Consider the following 19,425-nt stretch of genomic DNA (forward strand, 5'->3'; position numbering starts at 1 on the left):
GTCACACGGGCAAACAGCTGCGGAGGTTAGGGAGTTCATTCATTTGGCACATTGCAGAAGTCCATATAACTTCCATTTTTTACAACAACAAATAGTCCCAAACTGGAAATAAGTGAATCCTATCAGCTCCTCATAACACATTCATGTCATAAATTGTGAAAGCTAAGACACAAATTTGGCTCCTATATATATGTTTATTTTAAGGAAGTGGCAATTAGCAAGGATTCCTACTTCCCTTTATTGTTGGTAGGAATTATTACGCATGCGCATTAGGGTTGTGCAGGATCACGCGTTCAATTTCATATGGCTTCAATATGGAGGATGGTTTTCACTTGTAGGTGATGCATCAACCTGTCTCATGGTTTGGGCTAACATCATTAGGTTTAAGCACAAAAATCAATTGGTTAGGGAAGATCATGGTTTGGGCTAAAACATTAATATGTGGTAAAAATGTTTTGTTTAGTAGTATTAAAAATTCCAACAAGTCCAGTTAGTCGTCTACAAGAGGTCTGCAGAAACCCATTCTGAATAAATCACTATTGGCACAGAAAACCAGTCCAGACTAACAGCCTGGGGACAACTGGTACAGAATCATGTTTCATGTCAACAGTCAGTTATCCATATCCATAGTTGTATTTGTTCATTAGGAGCGAACCACAAAAGAGTGCGACATCTCAAATTATTCTTCCTATTATCATCCTCACACACTTCAATGAAGTCAAACTCCTTACCTAGGGCTGGGTTCATCTGCTATGGAGCCCCAATGCCAAAATGAGATGTGGGCCCCAATTCATGCTCCGGTTCTCCCATTCTTTGTCACAATAAACTCATGCAGTCAGCACAGAATATTGCGAGAATTTGAACCTGACATGTAAGAGTGCTTTAATCACTGTGGTTGCTGCGAGCTTTGGAGTTTTGTGAAAAATGAAACAATGGAAATCTGTGTGCAGCAGCAGCCACATGCATTTTCTTCATGAAATGCAGATTTCTAGGTTTTTATTAATATTTAGAAGCAATGTCGACACAGGCAATACATTAATAGTACAGGAGCAGGGCCTGCCAAAGGTCACTTGTATTTCATTGACATTAAAGTCTTGTCATTTTTTAATTCTCAGTCAATTATGCATGTTTTAGGAAGTAATTATTGGTAGTTTGTGATACTTTGTTTAAGCACATATTTATGTATTTATTTATAACTGTGAAACATCTGAAAATAATGTTTAAAAATTAGTCACAGTTACACATCACAAGAGCCCGAGGCAATATTTTCCATGTGTTGAAAACACAGTCAAAAAAGCAAATATATTAATTCTAAAATGATATAAAACAAAGACAAGCAGCAAGTCCTCACATTTGGAAAAATCAGATGTTTGATATATCTGCTTGAAAAATGACTCCAACAATTAACAAATTATTTTCTGCTCTAATTGCTGTACTAAATCTGAAGCCTCTGGGCCCCTAAAGGGTCATGGGGCCCTTTGACAGTTGTTCACTTTTGCTGGTCTGTAATTCAGCATTGCTTTCCTCACCCTAAAGCCCTCTCTGGACCACATTTCTCATGCCTGAGCAGCTGATATGGGGCAGAAGTCGATATGCTCATAACAAGGTGGGAAAAAAATGAATCACAACCTGCAGCAGGTCTCATTTATCACCTCATGTCCAGAACTCAGCTGAGGCCACAACATCAGTGTGGATACAGTCAGTCAAAGAGGCTGTCAAGTCAAACCCCAGATTGAACTTTTAGTGTCACAAAAATCTTTAAAAGTCATAAAGAATTTAGTGATTTTTAATTTAAGCTATGGTATATGGAAGTGTAAACAAAGTCATCATGTTTGGATCGCTGTAGCTGCCAACAAGAGTTCAATATCTCAGATCTCACACAGTTAACATTTCAGACAAGAAAGAATTGAAGAGGAGAAACTCCTTCGAGTAAAAAGTGAACCATCTATTTTCCAAAAAAGTGACAACAGCCTAATGATTTTTTTTTTATCATGAAACCTCAGGCACTCGAGTGAAGCTTCCATGCGGAAGAAAATCCAATTTTGAGTCATTTACAACACCTGCTGGTTAACATGGAGGGTGCCATAGGACACATTTCATAATGGAAACATGATATAGTCTCTATTATTCAGTATGTTTCAGGACAGTTGCTGTGACCCCTTCAGATAATATCCATTTATGACCCATATGACCTTAGTCTGGCCATAAGTTGTGATGAATTTAACTTAAGAGTGGCTTTTTGAAGGCCTGAAGAGGTGGAATAAGATTTCATAAGAATGGAGAAACATCATGATATTATATATCATTTTAACAGAAATACAAATATTTTTTGTTTCTTTAATCATGTAATACATTAGGAACCAGTGATCAGTCTCATATACATTAATTTAGTCCCTGTGTGCAGTGTTTTAACAGTATATATATATTTACAGTCTGCATTTGCAGACAAATCTGACACAGCCAGCCACTGTAGCAGTTCAATATGATCTGTATCTGATGGACAGTTCTTGGTCTCCTGTATGCACATGCAGCTCACAAAAGTGCCACACAAGAGAGAAAGGAGCTCACACACCAGCATAGCTTTTAGTGTATGCAAATGTTAGCAAGAAGGGGACCAAATTTTCAATTAGCTCTGAGTACAATTAATAATTTAATAGTCATCTCTTTTTTAAAATAAAATCTTATTCCAATGAAGCGCCCAGCCCTGAGAGTAGAATTCTTAAGTCGTGCATTAATCTGATTCTTCTAACTGCATGACATCTAATTGAAAAAGATGATGGTGGAACCTTTTAATCAGGAAACTGAAACCACTATTTGACCACTGCAGCCCTTTATAGTGTTTGACATAAAGATAATACATACACTTAAATCTGCCAGGATGAAGACAATACCCCACCTGCAGTTCTGAATTGAAAGGTAGATGGCGCCATTTGAAAGGGTTCAAATCCCCCTGGTCCATCTAAGGACAATCTTTTGTTCCAACTACAATTCTATGATCTGCATTATGAAGAAAAAAAACAGAAACAGAGGCTTAAGATGTGTGGGTGTTTATTAAGTGTAAATATTCATAACTCTTTGAATAAAATACAAATCAGATGTATTATACTTTGAGTACAGTTTGCACATTCGTAATACGGTAACAAAAAAAATGCAACAAAGACAAATTACAGCTTGAAACAGCTACAGAAACCAACAAAAGTTCTTTTTCATTCAATGAGGACTTTCCCAGACAACAATCATGTCTTGCTTACCCTGAATTTAAGGCATCATCTCAACCCATACTCACTAACTCTGCACAGCTGTGAGAAGAGGATTATACATTTATAATAAATGTACATTTAGTTGTTTCAGTGTATAAAAAGACCAAAGTAAAAAAAACCAAAAAAACACAAATATACAATAATAAAAATATTAACAGCTTATTTCTCACATTATTTCTAAGAAGTATAAACTTCACATAGAAAATTTCTGTCCATAGTGGCCATGTTGACGAGATTGAACCCAATTATTCTCAGCTCTATAGTCTCTAAAAGAGATCTACCTTTGTATAAGCTTGTAAAGTGGTTTATTCATTTACGTTTGATTTCATTAATTTTCCCAAAAACTGTAACATCAGCTTTTTTATACTGGCATCACTATGTAGGAGGACATATAGTACAGTATAAAACATTATACAAGATGTAGCTTAAAAGTCATTTGCTATTTGTGTGTACAGTGTCCAGACTTTGTTGTTCTGTTTCCTCTCGGCAGACAAGGACCCAACAACCTGCCCAAGGTGCGGCTCAACTGTACCGACTGCTGCGACTGTGACTTCTGTGCCTGGAAGAACTGCGACTGGAGGAGCGGTACGACCTGTAGAAGATGGAGATTTCAATTAAAAACTTTCGCCCATGGGAGAGATTATGATAGCTAGGATTCAGACTCTTTCATTTAGGGCAAAATATGTCAAGCTTATTAATAAATACAACAAGTAAAACACAAAAGTTATTCATGGTTAAATTATTCTGTTAAAAAAAAAAAAAAAAACGGCATTGACGGGTGGTGTCCCCTTTGCATTAATGTCTGAATGAGTATGCCATGGTGTCAAGCCACAGTGTAATGTTCACCCATTGGAACGACATAAAGGAAGGTGAAAAGGTTGAACTAAGACCTGCCACCTTGTCGAAGTCTGTTGAGGTTCACCAGGGATGTATGTGTCTTACCGGGATCGGCGGTCTGAGCTCCTGTAGCTGTCACTTCGTCTGCGCCCTCGTCTCCTGCTTGCACTCCGACTCCGACTGGAATAGCTGTCAGAGGAATCTGACCTGCATTAACATACAGCCGTGTGACAGCAGTGATATTATTTTGGGAATGTCTCCAGAACGGTGTTTGATTCACATTGAAGCATAAAATATGATGATGATGATGTTTAAAATCCATCGCTGGCCTATTTACTTTTTTTAATACAGCACAAAGTGATCTAATAGTCTTTTTCTGATAATCAACCTGTCTGTGTCCATAGTGAAAAAATGTATTTGTTACTCCTAATTCATTTATGACTTTAGACATTAATGATCACTTCACACAATGCTACTTTTTGTTCAGTGTGTATCCTATTTATCCGATTAAAATTTTATACAACTAACAATCTGAATATAGTAAATACATTACTGTGTTTATAACTGGGCTTAAGGGAGTTTTACATAAACAATTAAAGAACATTTTAAATTAAGAATCAGTGAATTAAGGAGGCTCACAGACCTGGATCTCCTTCGGCGAGTATATGAGCGACTCCTGGAATGACTTCTACTGTATGTCCGACTGATAAAAACAAAAAGAACCACTGTGAGATGAAACAGACTCAAAGTCAAATCATACCTGTTATATTAAGATACACAAAGGGAAATTACAATGGAAAGTCTTAGAAAAACAATCTTCAAGAGAGTTTTTTGACTGATCAGTCTCCCTGGCCTCCCTAAAGAAGAGTAAGATACTGAAACCCTAAGGAGCTCCAGGGTTTCTTCTCTGTGTGGTTGACCCTGCTGAAAACACTTTTTTGTTTGGATCCATTGGCTGCCACAAAAGATGATTAAACCAGTGTTTGAGGGTGTACCTGTGACTTCTGTAACTTCGGTATGTGCTGCTGCGGGAGCGTCCCCTCCCACGTCTCCGTCGACTCCTGCTCCTGCTCCTAAGAGAATTAGTCGTGTTATAAATTACATTTTCCTCGAACTAAAACAAGAAGTCTGTATCACAGACACAGATTTGGCTTCTAGACTATACACTAACTGCACATCTATCAAGTTTATCACTTCACAACAATCTTGTTCAGCGTCCAAAAAGCCTATCTGACATTTACAAAGATATATTGATGGTGCCCTCGTGCTCTTCATTTAATCAAACTGCTTTTATTCTGACCTGGAGGAGTAGCTGGAGCTGCGGGATCTACTTCTGGACCTGCTGTAGGAGTGGGACCACCCTCTGGTGCGGGACCGGTGACTGGAAACAGAGCGGGACTTTCTGGTCGACTTCTTTGGGGACCGCGTGCGTGACGTACCTCTGGTCTTTCCTACAGAGGGGGATCTTTCCTCGCTGGAGCTCTCCTGGTTCCTCGGCCTCTGGTTGAGCCGGGCGGTCTTACGGACCTCGTCAAACAGAGATCCAGGGCGGATGCGGCTTTTGCTTTTAATCTCCATTCTCACTCCCTGCATGTTTTGGTTCTGGCTCTGTTGAAGCTGGGTGTTTTTCACAGCAACAGGTGCCACATTCACATTCTGTAGCGTGGACATTCCTTTCAAAGGCCTCCATTTGAAAGTAATGGCAGTGCCAGCGGGTTTGCCAGCAGCTCCATCATCTTTCAGGCCTTCAGCTGTTGTGGCGGAGGTAACAGAAGACTGCTCTTTGCTGTGAAGCTGAGGTAAATCTTTACTTGCCAGATCTGAAAACTTTGAGGTAGTTTTTAGGGTTAATTCAGAGGCATTGTTAGAAGATTCATTTGTAACTGAAGGCTCAACAAGTGTTTCAGTGTCATGCTCAGGAGTACAAATGTCCATATCATCTAATGACTCCTGCTCCTCCTTGACGCTGGACAAGTTAGTATTGTTGGCAGCATTCCTGTTGGATGACTGATGATGAGATTCAGCTTGTCTGGGGTTTTTGTTACATTCTTTTGTCGTCTGTTGCCCCCCTTCTTCTTCTCTAGTAGTATTCTTGTTTAAAGAGGTTGAATTTTGGTCCTTTTTCTTCATACAATCCACACCAGTCCTTTCTTTGGCAACTCTACCTGGACTCTGTTTGTCTCGTTTGGATTCATCTTCGTCTTCCTCCTCTCCGAACTCTAAAGGTGGCTGCCAGTGAAAGGTCTCTTTCAGTTTCTGATGTTTCCTCTTAGATCTCTTTGTTTTGTCCTTGCTGCGATGGGAACCACTTTTGCTCTCCCCTCTCCTCTTGCGCTTGTGCTTACGTTTGGCCTTTTTCTTGCTCTTGTGCTTCTCTGGCTCTGCTGCCTTCTCGGGAATTTCTTCTGATTGACCAGAAGCAGTAGCAGCAGTAGCAGTAGCAGCAGCAGAAGCAGCAGCGGCAGCAACAGCAGCAGCAGTCTTGTTTGCCAAAGCAATCGCTGCCTCCAACGTCTTTCTGGAAGTTTCACAGTCTGATTCTGAACTCGCCTCTCCTTCCTCTTTTTCAGATATGGTCAATGTCTTGCCTGTTATATTTTCTGCATCACTTTCAGAATTCCATCCTGCAGGAGCAGACAACTTCTTGTCAAGGAATTCCCTGGATTGAACTCCTTGTTTCTCCTTTTTTAGGGTGGCACTGTTGCTTTGGCTCACTTTATCACTGTCACTATCCCATTCAGACCTGCTGTTAAAGTTCTCTGCCTGCACTGAACTGTGAGGTTTTGTCTCTTGATCTTGTGAGCTGCCTTTCTCTTTCATTTTCTCCAAAGAGCCACTTCTCCTTGAGACACTGATAGCAGGCTGGTTGTTTTCTCTGTTCTCTGATTCTGGGAGAGCATCCTGACCACCAGTATGTGAAATGTACTTATCTAAATGTTTTATCCTCTTCACAGAACTGTGAAACTCTTTCCAATCTTTGTCTAATGAATTTTTATTGATAGTTGTTTTCTGGGACTTTTCAGAATCTGATCTGCTGCAGGAGGACAACCTGCTGTTAGAGCCACGGGGGGATCTGGACCTGGACTTACTGTAACTTCTACTCCTTGAGCGGCTGTACGAGCGGCTGTATGAGCGGCTGTACGAGCGGCTGTACGATTTACTTCTAGAAGACCTGCTGCGTGAGTGCCGTGCAGGTTTGTGTGCTTTGTCACTTTTGGGGTCACCTGGCAGACACTTTGGTGTAACTGAGGCCTGAGCTTTCTCTGCAGCACTATCACCTGTGGAGGAGATGTTACTGGGAGTTACTTTAGCTTTGATTTCCTGAATATGGACGTAAGAGGGTTTCCAGGGCTTTTGACCAGGCTTCCAGCGTGAGGGTGGAGGACTGTCGCTCAGTGGGATCACAGGGACATTTTCTGGGGCGGGGACAGCAGAGAGTCTAGAGACAGATGCGACTTTGCTCTCTGGAAGTTTCTCTGATATGTGGATCATAGCGTCTGATTCAGACTTGCTGGCTTTTCGCTTTCTTGGAGATCTGGATAAACTCCTCTTTCTAGATGGAGTCAAAGATCTGGATCTGTACCTGGATCTTGATCTGGATCGAGAATAGGACTGAGATCTGGACCGAGACCGACTTCTAGACCTAGAAAAGCTCCTGGATCTTGAATAAGACCGGGACCTCCCTCGAGATCTGGATCGGCTGGATGTGTAGGATCTGGAGTAAGATCGTGAGTCTCTATAAGAAGGTCGTCTCCTCTGCGATGATGAATGTCGCTGACTTGAAGAGGAACGAGATGGAGAACGGGACATCCTGGATTTAGACCTTTTTCCTGAAGAAACTGATCTTTCAACCTCTGATGGGACAGACTCTTGAGGTTTGTTCTTGGAGCTTTTCTTTTTGCCATGTTTATGTTTTTTGGTCTTCTTCTTATGTTTGGCTTTTTTCTTCTCCTTCTTCTGCTGGCGGCGCAGGCTGGACCTCTCAGAGCTACGGTCTGAAGAGTGCTCTGCAGACCGGGACCATGCAGAGTCACTTCTGTCGTCCCATCTGCTTGAGGAATTCAATCTGTTAAGTCAAAAGATGTATGAAGCAACAAAAAAAATTAAAAATCAGATATGAGATATTTTACAAAGTAAAATATGAAGTCATACTTGTCTCCTTTGCTCCATCTCTCAATGCTTGGGGGTTGATAAACTTTGGTTCTCTTCATCTCTTCTTTCCAGTGTGGTGGAGTTTCACTGCTTCCACGCTCTTCCACAGATGCAGAGCGGGACTTAGACCTTGTGGGAGTGTGATATCTCTGCAGAAAAAGAAAAGACATTTTATATTAAAACTTAAGTCATATTAATATGAATATACCAGAACTATTCACACAGTTTGTTCTGGCTGTGCTTCTTTACCTGAAGAGATAATGATAATGATTTGGATATGATTGTCTTTACAATCATTTCAAAGTGCAGATTAGTGGCAAAAGGTTATTCAGGCAGGATGAACAAAAATAAGTAATTTGTCTGTCTCTGTGGTCAATGAAATAGCTATGAAGGTAAATTCTTAACAGCAGGAGTCCACAACCTTTTCAGCTTGTGACCCCTTAAAGGAAGAGATGTCTAATTGTGACCTGTTGTCACTCTTGCACGCCTGCTAGCTGATTCAGAGTGATTTTTCTTGCTATATTTTAGTCCTGAAGAAGAAGTAAAAGCAGTTATAGCACTTACAGATCTCTGTCCTTAGGATTAGACAAACTAGACCAGTCTTGCAGGAAGACTACATCATTTTAATATGTCAACACCAAATCTGAATGAGATGACAAATCTCTAATCTTAGTGGAGATGAGCTTACCATTGTTCCTCTGCCTTTGATCTTCCGTCCAGACTTGGAGACTGCTGGTTTTTGGTCAGTTGAAAGAGATGATTCTTCTTTCTCAATTCTTAAAAAGTAAAAAGATCACATTTCTTAGTAAACAACCCTCTGAAATCATCTATGTATGCAAGCCCTCCCACCAAAAAATACCAAGAATGAAGTCAAACTGAAAACTGACATCTCTGTTTTATCTTCCTGAGATGGCATGTCCCGCCGCAGCAGGAAGCGGTTCTCTGGCACAGGCGGGATTTCCTCCGGTCGAACTACAGGCTTTTCTCTCTTCCCGCCCTGTTCCTTCTCTCCTTCCACTTCAATCTCTCCCTCCAACATCTCTCTTTCCACAGGACTGTGACAACATGACACAATGCAAAACAATATTTTGTTATGCAAAGAATCAACCCTCCTCTTACAGCTGACAGTGACTCACGTCAGTACTTGTATGTACAAGTACATGTACTTGGATTTACAGCTTAAACTGGATCAAAAGTGTGATTGTGTACGTTTGAGATACATGGGACTAATGCTATAAGCATGTAAAAGTATGACAATAAACAAGGATAAAAATTACCTTTGTCTGGAGGGCAGAACATCGATGTTCTTCTCCTTCTTTGATTCCGTCCTTCTCTTTTTTGACTGTTTATTTTTTCCATGTCTCTTGTGCTTGTGATGTTTGCGCTTTTCATCAGATTCACTTTCAGATTCCGCTGAAGAGGAGAACTGAGAGGACGAATCGTGTGAATTGAGCGACGAGTCAGCAGAATGGGAGGCTCTTTTCCTCTTCCCTTCAAGAACTAAAGTAAGAAATATAACAGTATATATGTTATTTCAAGAAATAAAATGAGATGATTGTCAAATCATGTAAATGTCGAGAAGATTTCAAAATGAAAACCATAACCACAGAAGTTCCCAATATAACACTGAAGATTTGGGACCTTGACTTGAAGGCTGATGAATAAAACTACAACACTGATAAATTCATTATAAGTAAAAGAATGAAGGAGAGTTCAAATGTCTGGAGTCATTTTCGGAGTGGTATGACACAGTTACAACAAAGGTTTTGTTTTAGTCTTCTCAGTATGTGGGAGGCCATGTAAGCAGACCTGGCAGAGTCAGATGGGTAGATGCCAGCTGAACTCCACAGAGAGGCCCCTGACTGATCCTCATTAACCAGAAGATCAGGTTACACGCCTCATCCTAATGCCAGGATGGGGAACACGCTGGCATCAAAATGCAAACCTCTTAAAGAGCGAGCTCAAAGTATGAATCACTTACAACCATTCGCACAGGAAACAAAAACAAGAGAAAACAAAAGGTGCAAGTCTGTGTATAATTGGTCTGGGAACTAACTGATAATATGAGAACTGTAGAAAGGAATATTACACCAATTGTACAAATCAAAGTTAAGTTTCACATGGAGTACTACTCCAGTGAAAACAGCTGTGTGATGTTTTCTGTGGCTCTGGAGGAATTGGGGAAAACAACCTCTGATGATATAATCAGAGTAATCCCAGGCTGGGCAACAACAAAAGCAAATCAAGTCAAATGCTATCCAGTTGTATTATGGTAAATTAAGGATTTGGTGCTTTTGGAACCTCACTCACATTAGCAACTGAAAGTCAGGTTATCTCAGCCTCTGCTTTTTTAAATTCTGGAAAAAACAGACTCCTATAAGTCCAACTTCACAGAAGTGCAAAAATAAACACTTTAAACATATAAAGTACACAAATAATACACACATAATGTATAATTGGCTGAAGTCTAGCCTTCACAGAAAACCAAACATCACACACACTCAAGCTTAAATTGAGCTCCAGTGTTTGGGTGGCAATAAATCCATGACATAACTTACCATCATTGGCGGACTTGGTGATCAGCTGTCCACAGTCCATCACTCTCACATCAGCATATGGTCTGCTAGCTGAATCAGTCTTCAGCCCCTCAATCTTCTTTATCACCTCAAAGCCAGAGATGACTAGACCGAAGACGACGTGGACTCTGCGGGCAGACAGAAAAGATTGCTGCCTCATTCACATACAAGTACGCAGTGACTTGGGTACTAATTTGGTATCTTTAAGGAAGAAAGGAAACCTACAAAAATACTAACACGCAGCAGTAGAACTTTGTCAAACCTACCCATCAAGATGAGGTGCCATCTTGGTTGTGCTGTTTGTGGAAAATCGTGCAATCAAGCCAGGGAGGGTCAACCATTGGCAGTGGTTGGATCATGAAAAAGGAAGAGAAAAGAGGAAAAGAATGAGAACAAGTGACTTCAACAAAGTGTGGGTGTTACTGTACCATGGGAACAATCTCAAAAAAGGTGCAACATTTGTAAGACCTTCAATGATATTTGATTGTAAATCTATTTAGAAATCACTTCAAATTTTGTCTGTAGAATTAAAAACAGCAACAAAAAGGCAATGAAACCCCTTAACAACATAGTGTGGGGTATTAGAATATTTCATACAAACATCATACAAAAAAAACAGTATATTAAAATGTCCTCCTTCATGTTTCATGAGTTTTCATTCATGGAGGACTTTTAACTTATGGTGACCTGTTTTTGTGATAAAGATAACGTGTCACCTGAAGCCATTTGTGAATACTGTTTAAACATTTCAACATTTCAACATTTTACTCTGCATTATGCTTGCAAATACAAACTAATGAATGTTAAATACAGTCAGGAGAGAGAGAGAGAGAAACACAGCCTTGGAGACACATTACCTTGGAAGAGCAGGATGCTAGAGTTTCTGTAAATTTTACACAAAAACGGCAAGAGAAAAAATGTAACACATTTGTAGGTAAAAGAGATTGAATCCATGTTTCTCTGCACTTTGAAATCTAACTGCACACAGAGAGGGGATTGATCTCAAAACAGAAGAAGTGACAGAAAGTAAAAGCTCAAACAAATGTGACACTCATTCAAAAAGCAAATCAATAATGCAAGTGACCAGTCAGTTAAATGGTTTAGTTTTTAAAAAGGGTGCAGAGTGATTTGGTTTTAATGAATGTCACTCACATGAAAAACTGTGAGCCGTTGGTGTCTTTCCCACGATTGGCCATCGACAACAGGAAGGCTCTGTCGTGTTTGAGAGTGAAGTTCTCATCTGTGTTGAGCAGAGAAAAATGGAAGGAAGTGTCACCAGTGCGTCCTCTGATCAGTCATAATGGAAACATTTAGCGAAGAGTAGGAAAAAACAAAAACCTGACCACTGCATCACCTGCCCTTCTCTGACATTTAGTTTGGCTTATCTTTAGTTGAGGCTTTTAACTCCAAATCACATATATTTTACACTATTCTGACCAAGTTTCAAAGAATATCATATTGTTTTAAATTCATTTTAAATATGCTACGGTAATCAAATAGCTTGGACTCGATACTTGCTTGAGATAAAGGATACAAAAGACATTTTTATTGCCTTTTTTTCTCCTTATCAAGGTTACATTAACATCAAGTGGACTCATATTTTTGAGCTGGAACCACTTTAAAATGATGAGTTGACTAATATTCACAAGCTATGCTGTTAAAAAGTCAAGGAATCCATAACTTTACAAGTACTTTAATTTTTTGTATTGTTTATGTAATGCTCCCTGTTTAAAATATTCAACTGTGATTATGATGTATCCAAAGTTTCAAGTCTCAATGTTTGCAAACTAGGAGATTTTCATATCCTATGAAAACAAATAAAACATTTAATAACAGATCTTTAGAAAAACAACCTACAAACAAATGGACATATTTGGGAAAATGGCCTACAGGAATAAAATATGAAAAGACATCTGCATAATCTTTAAATATCAGACTGAAAATATCAGAATCATCAATAATTGCTCCATAAAGTGTAGAAGTCATGCTGGAGTGATTTCAGTCAAGCATTAAAATATATTTATAAAGCTATTTGCATAAATTAAACTTCAAATTTGGAAAACATGAAAAAAAAGCCTTCTCATGCCTTAACCTTTGGTATCAACATAATACTAAATCTGTGCTTGCAAGGCTAAATTTTCCACTGTGGTACTCTGAGCAAAGAAACCTGCGGTCTGTATGTGCCTACGTGTCATGGCAGTCATGTTGTAAGGGTACTGTCGCTATAAATATCACATGTAACATAAAAAGTAATCTGAGCAGCCCGAGGCAGTGGGGGGTCTAACAGGGAAGCTGTATGGATGGAAAATCCTGTCAGATCCCTTCAGTAGAAATTTGCATGTGCGACTTTGCAAACATTTGTACTGTTTTTACAGACTGAAGAAGGTGGCAGGTGGGGGACAGTGTTGACATGGTGTTACTGAGCTGTGTACATCTCTTACCTTCTCATTTTGCAAAAGACCACTCTATAAATAAAAGAATATGTTGAAAATTTTAGGCAGGAAGATTGTAGCTTTCAATAAAGAGAATGCCTACTCTCCATGCTGATTTGATTAAGCCCACAACTAAATAGAAGACAGCACTAAACAATGGAAAAGTGAAGGTCATACATAGGAAAATACACGAGAAATCCATGATTACAACAGCAGGCACACGCAACGTTATACTCATGCAAAGTAGCTCAGTTGGAGGTTCATAACTATTTAGATAGACATTTATGAGACATCAGAGATCTAAACTGAGTATTGGAAAACTTGATCTTCAGATTACCTTCAAAGTAGCCACCGTATATGGACTCTCCTCCTCTTCCATTTCCTGTAGAGATTGAAGTAGTAACCAAACCAAAAGTCAGACTAAATGTAACTTTTAAAAAAGGCTATTTCATCATCATTATGGACAATTTCTATGATGCATTTATTCATTTATTGAAAGTGGCCCCTGTATTCCTACTATTAATATCCATAATGAAGTGAATGGGCTTCTTTATTGGCGCCTTAAAAGCTTCAATCAACTTTTAGCCCACGGTAGAACTAATGTTATTAAGTGTTAACTGTCTATATACTAACCATGAAACCATGAATAATAACACTTCTTAAATAACTGTTTTACTCTGAAGATTTGCTTTCAGTTATTTAAAACTGGCACCAGCAGTTTGAAAATGGTGGAATAGTGTCAACGCAGCTAAAATTAACAGTGCAATTGGTTAAATCTGCCATGAAACACACTTTCAGAGTGACACGTTAGACATCATTACCTTCGGTGAAGTCGCCTCCCTGGATCATAAAGTTCTTTACAACCCTGTGAAATGTGGAGCCTTTGTAGCACAGCTTTTTCCCTGTGATTTTGCCAGTTCCCTTTTCACCTGCAAACATAGGTACGTTAACTGAGCTGCCAATGAACAAAAAACAGGCCTGCTACTGTACAAAGCGCTTCTGTGTACACCAGATGCCTTCAGGTGTTAAGAAACGCTGGCCTTGAATGTTGCCACATGGATTTGTTTTGTCTAAACAAGGGAATGAAACCACAGTTGGGGGGAGAAAGAGAATTAACTAGATGCCTTTATTCAGGCATCCTGTTGTTAATACTCAGCGCAGGACTGCAGAATTCATTAAGAAATCTTCCACTGGAGTGACTGTGACTGCTGGTAGAACATTGGCTTAAAGCTATTACCCCCCTGGATTCCCCTTCCTTTGGGGTGAAAGGAGACGTGGAGGCAGAAATTTCATTAGATGTGCTGCTGTGTTTAAGGGTGCTTTCAGAGGACAGAGGGCTTGCTGTTCAAACTGGCAGCTTTGGTTGCTAATCTCCTAGTATTTTGCTTCACTGGCTCAAGCATTGTTCCAAGGGGTTTGGTTTTCGAGATGTGAGCTGATCCCCCTACCTAAAAAGGACACATTTGAGACTTTGAGAAAGCCACAGCAAATGGGTGTATATTACTGTTATGTTATGTGGCTTCTGTGTGTGTACATACTCTCGGGAAAAGGAACAGACTAACCAGCCATCTCCTGTGTCTGCCCTTGCCAGCATCACATTCCCGTTGGCCAGGTGGGGTGAAAAATGAGAGGGAGGATCGATCTGCAGCCTGCTTGCTGATTTATGGCTATCTCTAGGCAGACCACTGCGACTACAGTACACTCTGTTCTGCTCAGTGGAATGAAATATCCAGGAGGGCACCCTCTATCTATCTGTCCAGTGACTCCGTCTGTCACCAGGCAATTTACACAATGGCTATACCTCCTTTCCTCATTGTATAACATGACCAGCAGGGCTCTTATTTCACTTCAGTATCAGTTATTTACCCAACTCTGGTTATTTTCATGAAAAAGACCAGAGAGGGGAAAAGATGTGAAACCAAAAAACATAACCCAGAAAAATCTTGTCATTTGGTATGAATCTTGGCAACTTGACACCACTTATCTCCCAATTTCTCTGCTTTTATTAAAAGAATCAATAACACAGTAACCAGCTGGTTTTGAGACTGTAAAAATTGAATATATGCTCTGATTTTGCAGTTGTCAGATGTACTTTAAGAGCTGCAGCAGAGCAAAAGAGAAACAAAAAACAGAATAATCTCTTATTTTGTTCTGATGATTTGTTTTGGCTATGAGAAACTAAAATATGTACTAAATGTCCCAAAAGCATATTTGAGTAAAAACAGGTTTTTACAATACTCACCAGTGCACAAACAGAGAAAGTTTTTGCTTGTCTTGGGACAAACATCCGAGAAAAGTTGAAAGACAATTCGCCCAACTACAAAACACAAAAGAAGAAGAAGAAGAATCAGTTCAGGTATTCTTGATTATCAGATCTGATTTACTGATTATTAGAAAATGTTGAGGCATCTTCAATATTAACTCAGTGTGATGTGAAACAATGAACAATGGTGAGGGGTAAAAAAATAGGCCAAGGATACAATTAAGATTTACAAGTATCCCAAATGTTACTACACCTCACGATTTTAATTGGCTTCTAACACATAATTAGAAGAGTTCTGTGGTGAAGCTCACACGTTAAAGAAACTTTTCCTGTAGCTAAACTATTCTTACGAGCGTGACTGTGTGTTGATTTGCCCCTCCCTCCCCAAAAATGAGCAAACTACATATTTAAGCTTAGAGGTTACCAAACTGGTCTGGTCCATCATTACTTACATTAATACCAATTGCACACAGTTGCTGCTAGAAAAACACATAATGCTCTAATGACTCACACAATATCAAGACAATGCACTACTCAGTGTTCCACTTTAATTATGTTCAGCTAAATGAAAATCAGTCAAAAGCCCCAAGGATTCAATAACAAACAACATGCAAACTGTTTTAAACAGTGAACTGTATTGAAGAGATCAGTTCAAAGTAATCATCTATGAAAGAAAGGTGTGGTTGTCTATGTAACTAACTAATCTTTATACCTCTGAACTCATATTCATTTTTCTTACCTGGCTCCCGGTTGAGCTCCACATCAAAGTAACACTGAGGGCGGTCTTTTACCCCCATTGTGATCAAAGTCCGGGTGACCTAAAATGTAAAAACAGTATGAAAATGCTAAGCAGGAAAAACAATAATAAGTCTGTGTTTTCTTAAAGCAGAAGTATGCACCCCCATTCCCTTTTCATCTGTCAATGTAAGCAGACGAAATACAGCATATTGAGAAGGGAAACAATATAGAGTCCAAGACAGGGAGGGAGGAGAGAGAGAGAGAGGGGAGGAGAGAGAGAGAGAGAGAGAGCGATGGAAGGAGAGGGAGAGAAGTCTGTGGGGAAATGTACTGGCTATGCAAATCTGAGTGCAGCGCAGCACAGCCCCCTCGTTGTACATGTTTAACTCTCTCAGTGACATTATGAAACTGGGACGTACAGAAGTGGCTCCGGTTTAAAAGCTGAGCAGGTTGAAAGTGAAACCAAAAACACAAAGACATGTTTTGATCAAGTGGAGCATGCACTGTACAATCTGTGATTCCTGTCAACAAGGCAAGGAGGATAACACCATTTCACAAGCTTTTCTTATATTTAGATACTAGATTTTAAATACTTCCCTCTGCTTAGAGTAGAGAATCACCCAGAGCAACACAACCAATATTAGCCGCTCTGTTCTTTTGTTTTTGTCCCTTGTCTGCCTGATTAGAGACAGTTATCTACAAAGAAATGCTTTTGTTTGGAATTTGTTTAGACTTCAATCTACCTCAAATTTATATCCAAAGTGTGAGTGTTCTTTTGGTAACATGTTTGGTCAATGTTGGTGTTTCTCTACTGCAAAGCACACCAGCTGAATAGCAGAGCATTTTCAGTTTGTGCTCAAAATGTTTATAAACCGTCCATAATTATAAATATGCACGTCCTCTAACAAATTGTCAGCAATATTTGGATTAATAAAAGGTTTTTCGTTTGATTAGATTAGAATAGATAGGCATGATGATAACGAGTTAATCATTAGAATCAGGTGTGTTAGAGAGGGGAGACACCTAAAACATGCAGGGCAGTAGCTCTCCAGGAGCAGAGTTGGAGACCACAGCTATATACTATTTCCTGAGTACACTGTACATTAGTGCAAGTTAAGTCGATATTTGTTTAAAACATTCAGTTTCACTGTGCTGCCATGCAACAGTAATCAGTGGCGGGGGGAGGTAATTTTGCATATACAGCTGTCAAAAAAGGGGAACGGATCAAAAGCATTATAGGATTTAACTTTGTTTCAGGCCACTGACCAAGACGTGGCTTTCACTTGATGGAAAGGTTTATCAAACAATAGTACGGTAATACAAAGCAGCAAGCTCTGGTACAAAGAAGGTCTTTCTGCAACCAAATTTGGCCTGTACACCTGTCCATGTGCACCAGCCCTTCCGGCTAGACTGATAAAGATCAACCTTTGGGACACAACACAGGGCTTTTAAAAAGACCCACAAAAAACATATATAGTATAGCTGGGAAATATTTGTTTGTAGTGTGTTAATTAGGAGCAAATCCCCTAATTTACAGCTTTACACCCTTTATATTTGAATTACAGATATTTAATGTATTCAACACTTAATCATATTTGACAGCAGGGGAGGGTGTGTGTCAACAGACTTTAATCTTGAGCAAACTAATGAACACTACCTGAGGCAGAAGCGTAGCTACATAGTACCTTATTTCATCGCTGAGGATTTTAGAAACTGGGACAGAGCATCTAAATTAAACTCACTCACTGGCACTCACACATCTCACCAGTAAAAAGTGCAGGTGATTATAAGCCTTAGATACCACAGCTCAAACCTAAAACAGCACCGCACTGTAATAATAGCCAAACTCATATCATGTTCCTAACCTTGACTGTGCTGATGGACTGAGCATGGCATTATCTAACTGTAAAACCTTCCTTCTAATTATAGACAACAATGAAACATCTCCACCTACAGCAGAACACACACTTAGAAGAGCTTTTTCCTAGCCTTTTCTTTTAAAGCATATAATTTGGCTTTTTGCTCTGCATTCATTAACAAAAATAATTAGGCCATATGTATAAATCTATAGGCACACATACAGTAAATCAACACATAAAAAGAGAGGCAGATACACAAATGCCAGTTAGTAACAAAGGCACAATGAATAATAGTGTTTCTATAGCCTTATAATAAATAATAATAATGATACTGTATTAATAATAATAACCCCACTTTTGTTCATGTTGTGAAACCCCTATTAATTATGTACTAAGTGTATAATGTTGCACAATGGATAATGATATGTTTATGTTTCACTACTCTCCTTATATTATATAATACGTATATAATTATTGTACAATGTCTATCAAGAACCTTTCCTATTTCCTTATTTAACTATTTTATTCTATTGTTGTATGTGATGAGTGCTGGACGGTGCTGTTGTGACGATATTAATAATTTATTATTCTCAATAATACAACTTAAATAAAAGATTTCTGGCAGTGCATTGACGCTAAATGCATTTTAAGCAATGCTAATAGCTGATACTTGATAACTGCGCAATTAGTTAATAAACCTAATAAGTTATTTAAGAGGAAATACTGCTAATATGCCCCTCTGTAATGAACCACAATTATAGTCAGCTAGTAGCAGCTGTTCACTACACAGTCAACATTAACTGCCCCCAAACATATGCACATTCACCACTATAACGTCAACTAGCAAACACAATCTCTTCACAAGCTCAAGTCTAAACCTAAACTGAGAGAAACGAACAAACACGGAAAAAGTTAACATACTGCGGCTCCACAGCTAGCAGACTGTTAGCACTTGTAGGATGGTGAAGCTAACAGCTACTTTACGTTTCTTTACGTCTTTTTCAGCTTCGCATTTCACGCAACGATTAAAATCATGCCCCACACTGTGTAAAATACTAAATAGCAAAACCAACCTCTGTGCAGCAATTAGCTACTGCAGGTAATCAGCAAGTCACCGACGGCCGACTGTGTGCGCTTGAGCCGCTAACTCGCGATTGTTAAAAGAGTAGTTTTGTCCCTCTCGCCTTCCCGTACTCCGTAGAAGATTTGTTGTGGTTTTGTTTCGAGGAAGAAGAAGAATTGAACTTAGCTTGTTTGCTAATTTTAACGTAATTACATTGCAATTGCCAGGGTTTCAGTATCAATCGG

The 19,425-nt window shown here is 39.3% G+C and overlaps 1 protein-coding gene across 4 annotated transcripts; it reads right to left on the bottom strand.

Annotated features, from left to right (window-relative positions):
- Positions 1-3,037: 3,037 nt before the first annotated feature.
- On the bottom strand, positions 3,038-19,261 carry nktr (natural killer cell triggering receptor). Of its 4 annotated transcripts, none has more exons than XM_053342323.1 (17): positions 19,191-19,261; positions 16,260-16,338; positions 15,500-15,574; positions 14,079-14,186; positions 13,595-13,639; positions 11,978-12,065; positions 11,092-11,121; positions 10,808-10,953; positions 9,527-9,749; positions 9,137-9,304; positions 8,938-9,025; positions 8,250-8,398; positions 5,398-8,145; positions 5,093-5,170; positions 4,741-4,800; positions 4,203-4,304; positions 3,038-3,852 (listed from the first exon to the last, which is right to left on the bottom strand). In XM_053342323.1, the coding sequence occupies exons 2-17, from the start codon at positions 16,315-16,317 to the stop codon at positions 3,783-3,785; spliced, it is 4,236 nt and encodes a 1,411-aa protein (XP_053198298.1). In that variant the 5' UTR covers positions 16,318-16,338; positions 19,191-19,261; the 3' UTR covers positions 3,038-3,782. The 4 variants fall into 4 exon arrangements, with proteins under 4 accessions (XP_053198298.1, XP_053198297.1, XP_053198299.1 ...); XM_053342322.1 differs by having other exon boundaries at positions 5,398-8,163; XM_053342324.1 differs by lacking the exons at positions 15,500-15,574; positions 16,260-16,338; positions 19,191-19,261 and adding an exon at positions 13,267-13,290 and having other exon boundaries at positions 5,398-8,163; positions 14,079-14,119.
- Positions 19,262-19,425: the final 164 nt, after the last annotated feature.

The sequence above is a fragment of the Scomber japonicus genome, chromosome 21 (assembly GCF_027409825.1).
Source record: "Scomber japonicus isolate fScoJap1 chromosome 21, fScoJap1.pri, whole genome shotgun sequence".
Taxonomy (NCBI): Eukaryota; Metazoa; Chordata; class Actinopteri; order Scombriformes; family Scombridae; genus Scomber; species Scomber japonicus.

Bases quoted from the DNA above. Each gene is read 5' to 3' on its own strand.
- nktr (XM_053342322.1), bottom strand. From the start codon at position 16,317: ATGGGGGTAAAAGACCGCCCTCAGTGTTACTTTGATGTGGAGCTCAAC. The intron at 15,575-16,259 runs GTAAGAAAAATG...TGTGTTTTGTAG, and splicing joins GGAGCTCAACCGGGAGCCAG to TTGGGCGAATTGTCTTTCAA. The intron at 9,305-9,526 runs GTAATTTTTATC...ATGTTGTCACAG, and splicing joins GTTCTGCCCTCCAGACAAAG to TCCTGTGGAAAGAGAGATGT.